Source organism: Serinus canaria, chromosome 2 (genome assembly GCF_022539315.1).
Source record: "Serinus canaria isolate serCan28SL12 chromosome 2, serCan2020, whole genome shotgun sequence".
NCBI lineage: Eukaryota > Metazoa > Chordata > Aves > Passeriformes > Fringillidae > Serinus > Serinus canaria.
The window spans coordinates 100,899,607-100,917,684 of NC_066315.1; the positions used below are offsets into that span (position 1 = coordinate 100,899,607).

Genomic DNA, 18,078 nt, shown 5'->3' on the forward strand with positions numbered 1-18,078 from the left:
AGACAGACATCTGCACAACTCAAGATTATCAATAGTTAAAACCAAAGCACAGTGTGCAAATAAATAACAATGTCCTAAATCGGTGTGGGAATTTCCTGTGTGGCTTCTTCTGGAAACTAAAGCTGGAATGCTGATGCTACATATTGGATATTCTCTTCAGGCCCCTGCTCTGGATTTGCACTTGAATAGCTGAAACTCCTGTTTGCAGGATTATGTATTTGGTGGTGCATTTCTTCATCATAATCAAAGCTGTAAGATTTTAACACTTCTGCACAAGATGAATCTAATGCATGCATATTGAACCTATTTATTCATTTGCAACAGTTTTGATAAGGCAGTTAATGGTATAGCATTTATTAAACCAAGTATACAAAAGATCCCTCTCTTCAGATACAAGACAGTTCTTTGCACAAGTCAAATTTGTTCTGTGATTTCTATTCAAAATAATTACAACAAAAATGTCACGGTGTTAAGCTGTGTGAGCCTGAGATCTGACCAAAATAATTAAGTATCCCCCCTTTCAGGTCCAATACTGTTTTATGCTTAATATCTTCAATTTTATGTTCTCATTAAGTTTGGCATCCCATTAACTTTACTCCTGAAAGTTACTTAACTCAAAAATAAAGACCCAAGAAGGCAGAGTCAGATCTCGTTATTTATACTACAGTAATTAATCTTGTGGCACTTATATACTTGATCAGAACTCTCTGAGCCCTTCACTTTGTGTCTCACATTGGTGCCAAAACTGATTTATCTGTACAAAAGTGATGCTTGGCTGGATGCCATCCTCTTCATGTGTGTGACCACAGAAAGCACTACAGCACCAAACTCCTACTTCCCAGAGCAAAAATTTACTTAATGACAGGGTTGCTTCAGGCTTCAAAGTGCAATCCCAAGTTCTCAGCTGGCCCACGTCCTGCGTGCTCCAGCCTCAGCAGCTGCAAGGACATAACAAAGGTCGTGGGACTGCTCTCATGGGCTCTGTTGCCGTTTCCCCAGCCCTGAATCCACCTCCTTGCCACTCCTCCCACCTCCCAGAGCAAAGCCAGCAGCTCCTGCTGTTCAGGCCACACAGCCCTTGTTGGAACATTTTGGTTATTCAAAATTTATTTCTCCCTGGAACAGACACCTCTTCTTGGGAAAAATGAGGCAAAGCAAATGGAAGTATCCCAAAAACTACCTGCAGGACCACACTCTGCTGAAAACCAAAGTGGATCTACACAGACTTTCTGGGCCCTAGCAGTTCCTTCTTTACTTGAGCAATTTACTGACTTGTGCATGTTTGTTTTATACCTGAGGAAAAGACACTTCCATCCCTCTGAAAGGTACACATGAAGTGACTAAGAGAACATTACCTGCCTTATCAACTTCATGTGTCCCTGTAATGTGTCTGCAGACATTTTATAGGGCATAAGGTCAAAATTTGGATTTGAAAATAACTGCTTGTGATGGGATTTGTCAGTTTTGCACAATCATTTGTAAATTCTTTATTTAATTCTCTCATGCAATAAAGAAAAAATTATTTTCATCAGGAATTTCTGCATTATTTTATTCTGATCAGTCTTCTTTAGGAATATGGCAAACAAAAACCAATATATTAGTTCATTAATGTATATTTAAAAAAAAATCTGTTCCTTCCCTTTATGAATTCAAAATTATTAACCCATCCAATTTTTTTTACAAATATGTAGCCCATGAAAAGCCAAATTTCAGGAAACTTCACTGCTAGGATTATGTGGGAACTGTTGGAATTACTGAAAAAAATTATGAAGGCAGATGCAGTATTACATGCATGCCAAGGCAAAATCACATCACAACTGCTTTGCCTCTTTAAGGACAATATATTTTTGTAAGTCCTAAAGTAAATCTAAGTTGGAAAGCAGCTAGTGCATGAATACAGAGCTGCACACATTTTCCTTTCCAATACAACCTGAGAACTCTTCATTATAGTCATATAATGATTTATAATGTCATTTCTACCAGAGGTGTTGGGATAGCTCCGCTGCTCAAATCACGGGATGTAAGGCTGTTTAAGTGCCTAATAGACTGCTACTATAACAATCTATTAGGATTGTGGATAAATAATACTTATAAATGTATCATGTAATATTTGTGTAAGCAGTTCAGGTACCTGATACTGCTCTGATGGATGTCTGGATGCCTATTTGTGGAAATCAGTCCCCGACCATACAACCAGCAGGCTGTAGTCTGTAGCACAACTGTGGTTTTGTTTTGTTTTGAAAAGGAGCATTACTACAAAATGGACACAACAGTTGATAACCTGTTATATTCCATTCTTTGCTTCCTTTGTTCTCAGGAAGGAATGTGCTACACAAGGAACAGAGGACACCCCGAATACGACGGCTACTGCACAATGTGCTGACATCACAGAACAGACACACACTCACTACAACAAACACAATACCATGGGGACCACGAGCTAGTGCTACTCTACCACAGCACCACGGGAACAGCTGCACTTCATCCACAGCTCAACACCGACTAACAGTTTCCCATGTATCCCACTTATTGCATTACCAGACACACTTCCACTCCTGTCCCCTCAGACAGGCACTGCCAAATCCTTCTGCTCAGTCCTTTTATCTCACCTGTTATCACTCCAGAACAAGCTAATCCATGCTGATGTCTTTACCTCAAGAGGATGCACAGAGAAAAGTCATCCTGGGGACTTCACCACTGCTCCCCCACTGTACCGATCCCTCAGAGTTCCCCCCACCCAGAGCGTTGACAGCTTTTTAGGTTACTTTGCAGCTCACACAATCCCACATATCTGCCATGACTTGTTTTTACAAGATTGCCATCCAAGACAAGGTATGGCTGGGTTTTTTTTGTCTGCTTTCTCCATTTTACCGTCGCTAATTGCAACTTCAATTCGCTTGCAAACTTGATCAATTTATATGCAACAACCATGAACATGAAATTTCATGGAATCTTTCTCTTAAGCTTTTTTTTCCCCCCCCAGAAATGATCAAACAAAATAAGGCCTGAGGAGGCAGGGTAGAATGATGCTCTCCAGCATTTGCGTGCAATTTGAAGCAAGTTAGAAGATGAATATTTTATGCTGCTCCTCTAAAGCTACATTATAATGCTTTGATATTTGGACCTTACATTCAAACACATAGTTTAAAAATTGCTACTTTTTCACAGATTGACAGCTGGCTATTGCATGTGTCAGAAAGTTCCAGTGCCTTTTGTTATACCTTTTACATGCAATTCACATCTAACTGAATTCACAGAGGCTGCTTCTGAAGATGTACTCTTCTTCTCACCCCTTTAAAATAGATGACATATATTTCATTTGCTCATATAGAACAAGCAGCTGTGTGGCTGTTTGTCTGTGCTTATATGAAAAGCCTTTGAGTTTGGGAAAACACAGAACACTTCACTCAGTCTTTAAAAATCCATCTCATTGTATGGATAGTACACAAAGTCTCACCAAGTTCAGTTAGGACTCAAATATCCAGATTTACATCATAAAGGGTCTTTTAAGCCATTACACTGTCAACCTCTACAGAATCTTACATAGCAAGAAAGAATACAATACATCAAAGTAAATTATTCTTGCGTCCCCTAATCTTGGTGGGAAGGAATAATCACAGCATCAGTTTATCTTTCTTCTTCCCATAGCCTTGCATTGGAGGAATAGTGGACATAAGACATACAACTTTCTATATGGTCCTTGGGGGTTGTTGTTGGGTTTTTTTTTGCTTTTTTTACCGGAAGAAAAAAAATCACAATGTTTAAACCGTTCACAGCTTCCTTTCTGGAAAACCAAAACCTTTAACCAGAGAAATGCATGTGCAAATTTTCAGCACATGGCTGGGAGCTGCTGTAAAAACCATCCAGCTGAAAAACACTCGCATGGAGTTATGAAAATTGCACAGAAACAGCATCAGTTAAAAAATAGAACTGTCAAAATATAGATCAAGATTCTCCTCATACATCCAAAATGGATCCATACAGAAGTTTTGATTCAAAGCAGGCGGTAAATTGACTTACCTAAGTTGCACATCACTGTATCTGGTTGGTCCACACTTAACCCAGTAATTAACTTAGTAATTAATACATTCCTGATTGGCATGATAAGTAAGGAGAATGGATAAACATATTAAAAGTGGCTTATATGTTATTCTGATTTTATTACTAGACCTTGTGGGAAACATGTTGTTTAAAACATGCTCTCAGCTTCTCCAGCCTAGTTGCTTTTATTTTAAATATCTGGTGACAATTCACTCCTTTTGCATGAATTCCCTTCAGTGGTTCTTTTTCCATAACCTATAAGATTCAGAGATTTCATGGCATTTTTCTACATAGAACTAAATATGTAAGTCTTTAAAAGCCATGTATGAAAACAATCAAAATCTGAAATGCAAAGTGCTTTTGCGTTTGATATACACTTGTTCAGAAAAAGGCAGAACTAAGATCCTCTGAAGGAAGAGAACTAGGAGAACAGCTCAGATTTAGAGCATCAGGTATCAAATGTACCAAGCCATATCTGGTCATTTGAAAGAGTGAAATTTTTCTTCTTCTGAATGTCTTCTTGCTTCTGAATAAAAAGGAAGCAATTGCTTGAGAAAACTGCCTTTCATTTATGGACATTCCATTGGCAGAAATCACCAGGTGAAAAATTATTTAACATTCTTCCCATTGGTTTCCATTTGTTGCCATAAGATGTTTGCTCCATGTTACCTGTTTTAGTTTTCCTGTTTGTTTTAGCCAGGGCAATTCTTACTAGTTCACCTGCTTTTTCTTTGGATTGTAAAGAGTGATTTCCCCCATCCCACCACAACAGAGCTCTGCTAAAATCATGAATAATGGATTGAAAATCCACCCCAATGGGCTCCAGCCTCCCACAACAGCAGCTGAAAGACTTGTTTCAGCAAGAAAACAAAGCCCTGCTCTTAAGGCAATTTCAAGATATAATTTCCCTTGGACTGGGACTCTAACCCACCTCTTTAACATGTAAATGCATTCTAATAATCCTGTTGCACTAACAGCTAAAGTGCAAAGCCCAGGCAACAACACATGTTTACAGTTAGGCCACAGGGTAGTTTCAAGCACATGTCTGTCTGCATTTATTGTGTTTAATAAAACAATTAGGCTCCCATGGTGCTCATTTTTAAAACTAAAGGGAATCGCTAAATGGAAGCTGTGCGGCATTGCTTGTAAAAATTTTAATTTAAAATTCAGCTTGGAAAAAATAAATTTAGACAAATGAGCTTGCCTGAATAAAAAGAAAACAGTTTCCTCAGTGAAATGAAAGGCCAGTGCATATATTTTCACAACTTAAGTCAAAGCAGATAAAGACTCATGTATAGCCATACCCACTGTGGCATTTGAATCTCCATTTGAAATTTCTGTGGTAACAAAAAGACACCTTTGGTATTTGAATAGTATGCTTTCCTGCTCATTCATCAGGAACAAAAAAAAAAAAAATACAGTTTTTGCTAGTGCAATCATGAAATTTGAAAAAAACAATTTAAAATAAATTAAAATACTGAAAGTGAATAATAAAATTAAATTGAATAACGAAATAATAAAATGATACCTTCCAAAATTATTTTGAGAAATCTTCTCCTTCACTTGGCTACTACAGATTTTAAGATTTCAGTGGGCTGTCTTCCCACTGAAAAGTTTTAGCATAAAGCAGTGTAATATTCTTTTTTGCTAAAGTGATCATGACTGTAAAAACACTTTAGTCTTCCACATTTTCTCAAGTTAGACTATTTGAACCCCAGCCTACGTCATATTTTGAGCACATCTGAATTGTTTATTCTCTACCTTTGTTATAATTACTGGTTTGTTCCATGCCAGGCTATGGTGTGAAAACTTTCCCTTCCCTGTTCACGTACAGTTTTCTGTACATATTTTATACCTCATCCCATCCTGGGAGAGGAAAAAAAATGGTATTGTGCCAAAATTAGCCAAATCTCTAATCCTAACAGAGGGCATTGATATACAGGTCTTTACATAACAACAACACTGATCTAAGATAAGGGGCAACCAATAAATATGACAGAATTTAAACAGAAATATTGCAATATTGAAATATTGCTGGAGTAATTTTCTGACCCTATCTACCATAACTGTTGAGCAATATCAATTTCTGATTGCAAACGGATCCATGCTGAACAACAAGATTTCTCTACCTCATTGGTCCTTTTCACAGCTGAAGAATCCCTTTACCTTTCACTGAGAGGCTTATGGTGTTCTGGATTTATCAGATATCCTTCCTGTGGTCTATTTCACTGTTGCAAGTGAAAAGTTGGAAGAGACGCCGCTGAACAAATTTACTGTTCTAATCCTACCAAAGGTCTGTGTCAGGATATTTTAAACCAAACCAAACAAAACCAGCCAAGAATTACCTGTGTTAAGATGAAGGGACACTTTCTCTTTCATGTTCACTTCATCATGCTGTTTTGCTACCAGCTGCCCTGAAGTTTTTTGTTTTCCTACCCCTGCTTTCTAGGCCTTGCAATTTCTTACTCACTAACCCAGCTGTCCTAGCCAGTCCCCATTCTCCAGACTGAGTTAGGATTTCAGATATATTAACTCTTCTTCATGTGTCTATAGAATTAAAAGCATGTTGAAACTCATCCCTCCCTAGAAGCTACTCTAACCATCCCAGTTTCAAGAACTGGCTTCCCAGTGGCCAGCAGAAAAGTTCTCACTGCTCCAAGCCCACCTTTATGGAGACAGATTCAAAGTTGTTTTCTTCATGACCAGTTGCATTGTCCGGACAATCTGTGTTCATGAGAAAGCAGCTAAGGAGATGATTACTGAGGCAGATATGGCCTCTGCATGAATGAAGATTCAAATAAAAACTGATTGATGCTTTTGACAAATGGAAAACAACCCAAACAATGGAGACCTATGCTTTAAATAAGCTTTTTTGGAAGCTGCAGGGTGCTATATTCCTGCATGGTGTTGAGAATCAACATGCCCACCGGCATCTACTGATGGGCAAAATGCAAAGCATTCTCTATCTGTAACCTTTCCAGATTTAAAACATCCAACAAAGTAAAACCTGGAAGCATGATAAAATATCAGGGATTGTAACCTCTTCTGGAGACCTTTCATTTCTTTACTCAGTCATAAAGGGTCCCTGAGCTGTACTTTCCCCCTTTGCAAAGCTACTTGGAGCAGGGTGATGGCTTGTAAGTTAGGACAAATTTGCTCCTCTGAAACTGCACGGGGCAAATGAGATCAATCACAAATTTCACAACAGGGGTGCTGAGTTTGGTCTAATTTACTCCCCCAACCCCTGGCTTCTGTTACTCATCTCCTGGCTAAGGCAGCAGGAGGTAGTGAGTAAGACGGGCTGCTTTGCTGACCTCTAGACTGAAACAGCCCTTGTCTCCTGGCCTGTAGAGTTTAATGTCTCCATCAGCTCTGCGGTGTGGGTCGGTGGTGGCTCGCTGGTGGCGAATCTCTTGCTCCTCTCCACGATCTTGTTTGAGCTGCCACTCCATCTGATCCCTCAGTTTGGACTGTTAGATGCATGGGCGGTTTATAACAAAAAAACAAAAGGACAGGAGGGAATAAAGAAAACAAAAATGGGTAAGGTAGACGACTGAAAAACTACAAGACAAAGAAAAGCGTGAACAGAAAAAACAACTTAAATACAGTGGCATAAGAAAGTGAAGAGAACAAAACCAAAATGAGGATGAGCAAAATGATGGGCTGAAACATCTGAAAAGCAAAAAAGAGAAAGAGAGGAAAAAAGAATGCAAACACTGGTTATGAGGCGCATGCAATGAGGATGCATGAGTCAAACCAACAGCAAGCATACAAGTCATGAAGGATATGGGACACAAGGCTCTTCCTTCCTTACTTGTGCGGTGCAGAAAAGCCATATCCAGTGTGGCAGTTGTGGCAGTTTAGACATGCGCCCATGGGCAACGCTTTAGGCAAGGCAGTCCTTCGCTGGCTACAGAGCTTCTCACTCGCTGCTCGCTTAGGGGAGTGAGCTGTAAGCAGGCTTTTCAAAACACATCACTTAGAAAACTGCATTTGGTTGGGTTCTTTTGGCAAGGCTTTTGAGAACATGCCTGACCCTTTTACAAGAGAGCATAATAAAGACCTCCTCACATTTCTTAGCAAGGCTTCTAATTTACATTCACCAGATTTATTTTTTTTTTAATTAATCTCCTTTTTTTCATGGGGAAACACTGCTGTTACAGACAAAAACAAGACAGATCTCTTTAACACCAATGGATTAGCCTTTTTGCCACGAGGAACCGCCTCTGAATCAAAGGAGTTGTGCAAATAAATAAAAGAAAAAAAACTATAAAGTGTTTAACATTACACACTTAATACACTGCGGGTCTGAAATCATAACAAAGCAGCTGTGAGGAAAATTAGCTCTAGGGTAGCAATTGCCAGAAAGAAAGAGAAACGATAAAGAGAATGAAGGCAAATAAGAGGCTGACCTACCTGGAAGTCAGTGATTAATTCCTTCCCCAGGTTACCGATGGGAGAGTCTCGGGACATGGACGTCATTGTGGATAGGAAACTGGAAGACTCTGTGAGATGGGGAAGAGGGGAGAGGTCCTCCATCTGCTCCTTAAGGCCCTCTCCAATGTGGTCGACCTTTTCCAGGAAGGTCTGAAGCTCCTTCCGGAAAGCTTTCATCCTGGAGTTGACAGTGTCCAGAAGCTCTGGTTCGTGCTTATCTTCTCCCCTTTCCTCAGCACTTCTGAAATCCTGCTCGGTGGATGGGCTGCTGGTTACGTGCACCTTCGCATCATAAATCAAGCTGTCCGTATCGGTGATAAGGCGCTCCACAGTCCTCTCAAGTCGCTCAGCCTCACGTTTGATGTTAATCAATGACTCGGTGTCCTCTTTCACTCTCATGAGCTCCGTGGAGCACAGGTCACTGACTTCTGAGGGCTTCCCACTCCCAAAACCTGACGTCTTCTCATATACTTCTTCGGAGTCACTCTCGCCCCCAATGGGCCCCTCTCTCTTTGGCTGTGGCGGACGACCATCTTCACTATCACTCTCTTTTTTCCCAGCATCGCTGTCGGCATCGCTGTCCCTGGGGCTGGAAGTGCGCAGGCCCAGGTGAGAGGCAAGATCGTAACGCTGGACGTTGGACATCAGGACCCTGTTCTCATACTGGAGCTTCATCACTTTCCCACTCAGCTCGTTGATTTGTGACCTGGCCGACTTCAGCTCCTCTTGCAAGGTCCCACCACCCTTGGATGCTGCGTCATCCAACCAGCCTGGCTCCTGACCCGGCTCGAACTTGAATTTGTTCAGCTCATTCGTTAGCTGCTTGTTGTGATCCTCAATTTCAGAGATTGACCTCCTCAGCAGCTCTGCTTCCTCTTCCACAAACTGCAGGTGCCTGCGCAGCTCTGTGGCTGATTCCACAGAGTCTCCGTAGGGCGAGGTAGGAATGCTTGAAATGTGGTCCCTGCTGAGACACTCTTTTTCATACTGGCACCTCATGTCCTCCATCTCAGCTTTAATCCCCCTGTTCTCCACCTCCAGTTCCACTATTTTTCTGCCCAGTATGTTGGCTTCCTCCTCCACCAGCTTCAAACGAAGCTTCAGCTCAGCCTCCCTGGTGCTGGGTGGGCCCCCTGCTTCCCCAGTAGGCAGGGGACTGTCCACATCTCCATAGATGGACTTGTACTTCTGGAGCTCCTGCTCCAGTTCATCCTTCTCCCTCCCCAATTTGGCCATCTTCTTACGCATCAGCGCTGCCTCCTCTTTGGCAAACTGCAGCTGGCACTTCAAATCAGCACTGTCCTCCTGCCAAGAATAATCACCCCCCAACCCAAGATTATATTACAATAGAAGAACAACCAGCAGCTTCTTTTCCAAAATCTCCACCTCCCCATCCTCTGAGCTGTATCTGTTAAGTATGCAAACAATTCACAGACAGAGCTGCGCAAACCACATAGTTGGCACATTTCATGGCTTGCTCTTGGTTAAATTGGCAAAGCAGTTTGACCAGAGTTAGAGGGAGGACAAAAAAAAGTGTGCCTGTGCAAGTGTTCAGTGATGCAAGAGTGCCAGCATAATCTTTTTTCTCAAATGCTGAGCAAACTTTGTGGAGAATAATGACTCAAATGAAAAGGTTCCATGATTTGCTGGCACTTTTTGTTCCATTCACTTTTTGTTCCATTTACCTTTAATGTCACGCTTGTTCCCCTTAGGCACCATGAAACAAAGACTACTCAGATGAATTTGCTAATCATAACCTCAAATTTTTGGGCTCATTCATCTAGAAAGCACAACAAAGGTGTACTAAACTGCATGGTTGCCTTGAAAAGTGAAGACTTTAATTACTGTGATCTCATAATGCTGTGAAATAAACGAAGTTCCTAACTTACCTTCCAAATAGAAAACACACTGTTGTCTCTACTGCTGTTATTATTAGGGCAGAGCAGATTGTGATCTCTGTTTCTGGGATAAACAACTGTTCACAAGGGAGATGGGTGAAAACACGTGAAAAAGGGAAGAAAAATTGATTAAATCGTGTTTACATCCAAATCCATCCCATGTGAAAACCTGCATTTTTCAGGAAGTACCAGGGTATTGAATGACTGTTTGGGGTTTTTTGTGTGTTGGGCATTAAAGAGTACTGCATCTCATCTCAAATGAAAACTCCAGTGTGTATTGTGCTGAAATAAGAGACAAGGTTAAGTAAATTCTAAGCCAATGAACAATTTCTTTGCATGAATCACTTTCATGAATTGTCATGGAGATCCAGGCACTTGGCCTCAAAAGAGACACATTTATCAGCATTAGCAGTATAATGGAAGGCAGGCTTTGAAAGATGATCTCCTGAGACAGCAGATTTTATCGTTGTTGGTAGGCCATGTGGACATATGTGCAATTATATATGGAAACTTCATTTCGGTCTCCGGAGCACTGTTATCTTTCACAAGCACCATTCTGTTTTAATTCCTAATAATGGAAACCAAATTCAGAGGAAAACATGACTGACTTTAATTGTTCACCCAGATCAGGCTATGAAAAAAAAAATTATGAAACTAATTATGGCTCAGTAATCTGAGGAAATGATTTAATTTCTATAGCACAGATCCTAGCACACTAGTCTTCTATGTTACCTAGATTAATTTTGCCACATTCTATTTACACAAATACTAATTATGACTTAATTTCAGCTGTTAATAACTGAACAGACACAAAAGTGATTGGTTGTATACTTCTGAACCCAGTTAGCTTTCTGATTGATGCTGCCTGCTGCAGGTTGTGACTTTAAAATGCTAAATAGAAAAAAAAGTTAATTTATATGTTAAAAAAACGATAGAGGTAAAAATTAGTCAAACTTTCTGTTAATATGTGGTTTTAATTGACAACCAAGAGCCAAGCACAACTGCAATCAGCTCATGGGTTGATTAAAATTTTGGTCATTATGTTTCTGGCATCAAAAATATAAGTTTTAAATTAAGTCAAGGAAGGTAGTTATGATTGATTAGAAGCAGAGCCTCTAGAAGATAGACTTTCTAGCCTCTCTATTGTCTCCTTGCATACACATTTCTCTTTTTCACACATATTTTTATAAATTGGTTTTCTCTTTATAACTCAAAAGTGCAAATTAAGATTCAAATTAAAACCTGGCAAAATCCTATGCAGCCTCTACCGCAGTCACTCTGAATTTTGGTTGCTCTGTCTGGATAAGGCTGTGTGATTAAAGCATCATCTTTGTCCAGGGCTGTGCAACACATTACCTCTGTTTTTACTATCATGGTGAATCCGTTTATCCCCAGAGCTCAAGGTTTTGCTTTTAGGGAAATACAAAGATCTCAAGGAAAGTTACAGCCAGACTAGTGCTGCACATCAGAACCCCCAGCTGGGATGATTACTCCTGGTCATTTATTTATCTGTTACTAGCTGCTCTGACATTTTCTTCATTCTGTCTTTAAAACCCTGCATTCTTTACCCAAGTCCTCGTCTGCCTTTGGCTCCAAGAGCCCAGCTGTCTGTGGCAGTAGCTGGTGCCTTGCACCTCCCCGGCTGCAGGCTGCTGGAGCCATGCCAGTGAAGGGGCAGCCTGCCCCATTCCTCTGCTCTGCCTGGGAGCTCCAGGGGCCTGCTTCCACCCTGGGCTCAGAGGGACCTCCAGCCAGACACACACTGCCCTTGGGACAACACACTCAGAGCTTTGAAGCTTTTGAAGAAAAGGGAAAGGCTTCGATGGGTTTAGGGTCAGGGCCCCAATGTTTTTGCTCAGCATCACTGCACGACTCAGTGCACCTGTGGAGTTAGTGCGTTACTACTGCAGGACAAAACCACTTTTAACTCCTTTAATGGCACCACTTTAATGCCAGGTTTTGTCTTAGCTATTTTTTTTTTTAAAGGACCAAATTTTCAAGTTTTTTTTTTTCTCAAGAGCTGAAACAAGCAAGATTTTTTTCATTAAACAAACACAAGCCTCATACAAAAACAACAGAGCTGAATGATGTTAATCTTGCCTACTAAATATGGATCCCATCTGGAAAGGTGAGAAAGCTCTAGATCTTCCTCACTTCCCTGCCAGGGAACATCCCATTCCCCTGACAGCATTTTTTCCAAAGGAAAAGAATGGTCAGGAGAGATTTATCAGCCAGATCTAAGCATGCCAGAAGGGTAGGACTCCAACCTTCATGCATCTGTCCCTCTGAAACTTTGTGTACAGAAATATCACTGATTTCTTGATCAGTTGAAACCAAGTAGAAACAATGAGAGAGACACCCACACAGGCAAAGCAGAATTTTGACATACAAGGCAAACTAAAGTGAGGCCAAATTCCCAAAACTAAGAATAGCTCATTATTAGTTAAATTGTGAATGAAAAGACAGGAGAGGGGAAAAAAGAAAAAAAGAGGGAGAATAGCCTTTCCATGGTTTTGGAGGAACATGAGGGTCAAATCCCAGGGGCTGAATATGGGCAACGGCCTCCTGACTGTATTAAAAATCCAGTATGTGGATGCTTTCCTAAAATGTGTACATAGGGCAAACCACAGAGAAAGAAAAGAAGGAGCAGCAATGCAATGATGTGACAGTCATGGTGCTCTGTCATGGACTTTGAGAGATCATTAAGGATAAATGGGAGTTAATGATTACCGATGGTGATAATTTGCATGCAATTGCACTGCGGCTCTGCATGGCACTTCAGAAGGATGTTAATGGCTAAAAAAAGCAGAAGAAAAAAACCCATATCCTTCCCCACAGAGTCTGCTCTCTAATTTAGACAAATGTAGAATGTGGAGATAAAGAAATGAAATGTATAGGAAATAAATTAACTTAATTATGCAACGTAAATGCATAATGTGTGAGAGATGTGATGAGAATGAAGAGCTGATCAAAAATTCCCCAACACAATATTTCTTTTCTGGCAAGAAGACACAAAGCTAGATAGAGGCCAACACCATCTCCTCTACCACCACCACCAGCTCAAGGGAACTGCCAGGCAGAAGACTGGTAAGCAATTTGGGGTTGCAAGTCTGATGACAAGGCAGTACAACCAGCACCCAAGCATCTGGCTGAGTGCCAGCACTCCTACCTTGCGCTGGAGAACCACTTTTCTTTGTGTTTTGCCTGGTGCCTGGTATTTTCCAAGAAGCTCCGTTTTGCAATTCTGCTGAATAAAAACTTTTTTTCTTCAATACTGCTAGAGGTGGGAGAGTGCTACTACAAATTCTGCTTTTACACGACTTCAAGACAATCAACGTCACGGGTATTATTTACTTGGTGTGCCCTGTAGTGGGTGTGAAGTTCCAGCTAACTTTCATGACGAGCTTGCCATAAGTAAAAACACCAGTCTTGCCACATGCTGTATGTATCTGCACACAGGTGGATGCACAGAATCTAAGCTTGAGGCCTTCTCAGTCACAAAATATATGATGGGTGTTCACTCTAGGTATTTAAGGTATCTGTCCCAGAAGAGCAGCATTTTGAACCTCCTGGGCTGTGTCTGTACCAACCCTTGTGGGCCATGCCCAGGACCTGGCTGCTGTTTGACCAGGTGAGGTGCTGTGATGTGCCTTGATCTCAACCAGCAAACACCTCTGAATGCATGCCTGGGTTTGGAGACAGCTATAGGTAATAGCCTAGATTTGGGAGAAACCCAGGACATGTACATATAGGCTAGGCTATGTTAGTATTTAAGGTTTATTTTTGGTCTTTTTTACCCTAAAGAGTTGGTGAAGAAAACTGAATGGCCACCTTGCAGAGTGCTGATACAATGGTTTTCATTTCCAATCCCAAGAGTTATGATGTGTGTGCAGTGGGTGAAAGATTTTCTCCCCATGTGGCTTCTGGGATCCCTTCCCTTAGTTCGGAGTGGTGCTGAGTTCACACTTGGTTACTCAGTTCATTTTGTGAAGTTAATTGTGTAATTTTGTGAAGTCTTTTTAAAGGTTTTCCAAAGCAAACTGTAGCTGCTCTCAATGCCTGGATTTGGGCGGAGGAAGCAAGCATGAGAATCCATTCTCTTTGCACAGTTCTGCATTTCCAGGAATGAGGAAAGGAAGGACAGTGCTGCTCACAAACCCCTATGGACACAATTGTGCCTTCATGTAGCTTCATCTGTAATTTGCATGTGTGTGGGCATGTGTATATACTTCATCCAAATATTTTACATACTTGCAGAAAAACAAACTCTGACCTGACTGACGGCTTAAATAATTCTCCATAGCAAGAGCCTCATTTTAAGGTATGATTAAGCCATGCTTGTGTCATCTTGGCCAGGATGCTCAGTCTGCTGTGGCCTGGGAAAGCAGGCTGAAGTGCCCTGGCCCCTGGCCAGTCCCCCAGTGTGCCCACTCAGCTGCCTGCCCTACTCCCTTAAGTTCAACATATTGTAGTGATTTATTATGGTTTCTATTACAAATCAATGGACTTTAAGACTAGACAGCCCCTAGGTCTCGGCTGCGTATGCTGAGCCTGCCGAGGGGGCAGCAGGGGAAGTGCATCCCTTCTCTAATGAAGGCACAATGTCTCTGCTGGCTCCTTTCCCAGCAAGGTGAAATACTATCCCCATCTCCCTGGCTATAAACAGTAACTGTGCGGGTGCTGGGAAAAGCTTTAACTCCTACAGTCAGCACAAAAAGCAGAGGAAAACGGGCAGACTGCTTTCCTGAGAAGGACTGACCAACGAGATTCTGATAAAACCTGCGTCCAAAGAAAGACTGAGTGGGCAGCTTGGGCTCTCTGAGATACCTCAGCTTTGGGGAGCACAAGTTCCTGCAACATCAGGGAGATCAAAGGAGACACGAGAGCTCGGGAGGTGTCACTGCAGTGTGTGAACTGCCTTCCTGCCAAGACACTCATTAGCACAAAACCTTTGGCACAGTGTATAAATTTAGTTAGTCCCTAAGCTGTGATCCAGTTATTTTGTGAGGCAAGGTGATTTGCTCCTCTAGTAGCAAACCTGCAGCCTCAATCAGTGGATACAAGCACAATGAGCCTGAGAAGCTGCACAGTTTAGAGACTGCACTTTTGTCCTAAATTGCTTCTACATTATCTCTGGGAGGTCTCAGTAGATTAAGGCCTAATTGCACTCAAGTTAATATACCTGATGGCCTTGTCAAAACCCATAAAAATAAATTTTGAGTTGTACTGTGTGATTTTTGCTCAAAGTTGCATGTTCATGGAAACCATACCTGGGTAAATGTCTTTTTTTCTTTGTGGATTTCTCTGCTGCCTCTCCTCTTCAGGGAACTCTGCAACAGAAGCAATGCTGTGTTATTGATAAGCTAAATACAAAGACTGCAAGTTTGGCAGGTTTCACCACTATACAATTAATTAAGGAGAGAGAAAGAAAGAAAGAAGAAAGAAAGACAGAAAGAAGACAGAAAGAAAGAAAGAAAGGAAAATAAAGAAAGAAAGAAGAAAGAAGAACGAAAGAAAGAAAGAAAGAAAGAAAGAAAGAAAGAAAGAAATGAAAGAAAGAAAGAATACATAGAAAGAAAGAAATAAAGAAAGAAAGAAAGAAGAAGAAAGAAAGAAAGAAAGAAAGAATATTCTCCTGAACAAATGGGGATTTAATTTTTCATAATAATCCTTAAAAGAACGAGATGATCCAGTCCTTGTCGGAGAATCTTTTAATGCCCAAAATTTCCCACCAAGACAAGAATAAAATTAGTTAAAACATCACAGAGGGGGTAACATCCCCCCCCCACACTTTTCTTCTATGGACCACCACAATTTTTGGCTAAATTTTCTTTTTGCATGGGGCAATGATTCATGTTTGATTAATCCAGGGCAGAAGTCCAAGAATCTTACTCACAGTCAATGTGAAACACGTGGTGGAAACCTCAGAGGAAAGCAACCTCCCAAAAAATAGGCAAAGACATGCATGTTTAAGCTATGTGGCATAACATTATTTGCTAATCCGTGCTAGCAAACATACTGAGGAGCCCAGATAAAGACCAGATAATTCTCCAGGTATTTTTAAATTTACTTCATAAACCAGATTTTATTGGTTTTGCAAATCTTTATATCCCTTTATAAGCAAATATTTTTAAGACACGGAAATGATGTCATCATCAGTGCTTCACTGAGAAACCTCTCATTTCCCAAGTGGAAAAGCAGTTTTCCTGAGAAGTGAGAGGCAGAGCACCATCAGGATGTTACCAATGTTTACTTGTGTGTCAACACTGGTTTCCAAACTAGTGTGAGCTGGGCCTATTTAGAAAAGGCATCAATTTAACACTTATCAGTTTGAGATGATCAATAGTTATATCAGAGACAAAAAGGCCAAAAGCTGGAAACTGCAGAGTTTGAATTCAAAGCAGGCCATGTTGCTCTGTCTGTGCCCAGAGCCTGAAGGCTGATACTGCCCAGATCACCCTGATATTCTGGCCTCTTTTATTTATTACTTCTGTTTATATTTGCTCTGTGGAGGACAATTTCCAGGTGAAGTAAAACCTGGGATGTCATGGGTTGCCCACGGTTGGCAAGATGGAGCAGTGTTCCTGGACCAGCCCCTGCTCCCATGTCAGGTGGGCTAAATTCCAGTCTCTGTAACCCACACTGACCCAGCACTGCAAAACAGGAGCTAAGAGGAAGGGACAGGGGGGAGAGGCATCCCGTTAATCAGCTAATTCCAGCCTTGCGCCCAGCCATGAGCTGGCAGAAAACACGCTGTGAGCTCGGGGACCAGCACACACACCACACACAAATCTGAACAAAATATTTCCCTGGCTTTGGGGCTTCTGTCTGTTCAGCTATGCAGCTACTGCACATTATAATTATTGCACACTAAGACAAATCTCTCCTTCTACTCTTTGTTATACACAGATAAGTAGTTAAAACACATTCATACACAGCACCATATGCCCAAGACATACTACAGTTTATTTTTGTTAATCTGCTCTCTAATCCAGCGATTTCCTACAACTAATGAAGCTGAGTAAGAGAAATGTCTTTTTCTGGATACTGAAACAGTTCAATAAAAAAAGACTTTAAACACTAAAATCATCATTAAAAAAAAAAAACCTTAGGCAGGATAAACAGTTACTGTTTTCTCTCCCTTTTTTGTTTTTTTTTTGGTTTTTTTTAATGTGGTGTTATTCTAGAAGCAGATATGTAACTGAAAGCAATCACCAGTCAGCAGCATCACTCCTGGGCACATAAGAGGGGTTATTCTGAGAATAACCTTAAGCCTATCTGGCTGAAGAGAGATAGGGCATTGCCCTGGTCCACACATCTGACTTCTTTTCCATGTGACTTCAAGCAAGAAAAACTTGAGTGAAAGGAGGTTGTCTTGATACTGCATTTAATTTGTAAGCCCTTAGAGTCAGGCATGAGGCTATCAACTTTTGTAGAGGCCTCAATGCCCATTTGTAGCAAACAGCTGCTCATCATGCTAGAAATGAAAAGCCTTGTGCCAAATGCTGAAAACCCCTTGCTCTTACCTGTAGGCAAAAGGTTACACTTAGACACATCCAGCTTGAGAAGCTAGGGGATATAAACACATGGACTATGGTGTGCAAGATAAAGTAATAAAGACTTTGCTGTGTAGTATAGGATAATACTTGGAAAACAAGGAGAAGGGAATTAAAAATAAGGTAGATGACGTGGACGACAGGCT

The 18,078-nt window shown here is 41.1% G+C and overlaps 1 protein-coding gene across 5 annotated transcripts in view; it reads right to left on the reverse strand.

Moving 5' to 3' along the window:
- The window catches only part of MTCL1 (microtubule crosslinking factor 1), a 101,984-nt gene that overhangs the window by 32,121 nt on the left and 51,785 nt on the right, over positions 1 to 18,078 (reverse strand). For 2 of the 5 annotated variants that reach the window (XM_050971528.1, XM_050971525.1), the window contains exons 4-7: positions 15,647 to 15,706; positions 13,546 to 13,623; positions 8,458 to 9,783; positions 7,356 to 7,511 (exon numbers count right to left, since the gene is read on the reverse strand). In XM_050971528.1, coding sequence (XP_050827485.1) covers positions 7,356 to 7,511; positions 8,458 to 9,783; positions 13,546 to 13,623; positions 15,647 to 15,706 — 1,620 coding nt within the window. The remainder of the gene's footprint in view (positions 1 to 7,355; positions 7,512 to 8,457; positions 9,784 to 13,545; positions 13,624 to 15,646; positions 15,707 to 18,078) is intronic. The other 3 variants (XM_050971529.1, XM_050971527.1, XM_050971526.1) reach the window with 2 other exon arrangements.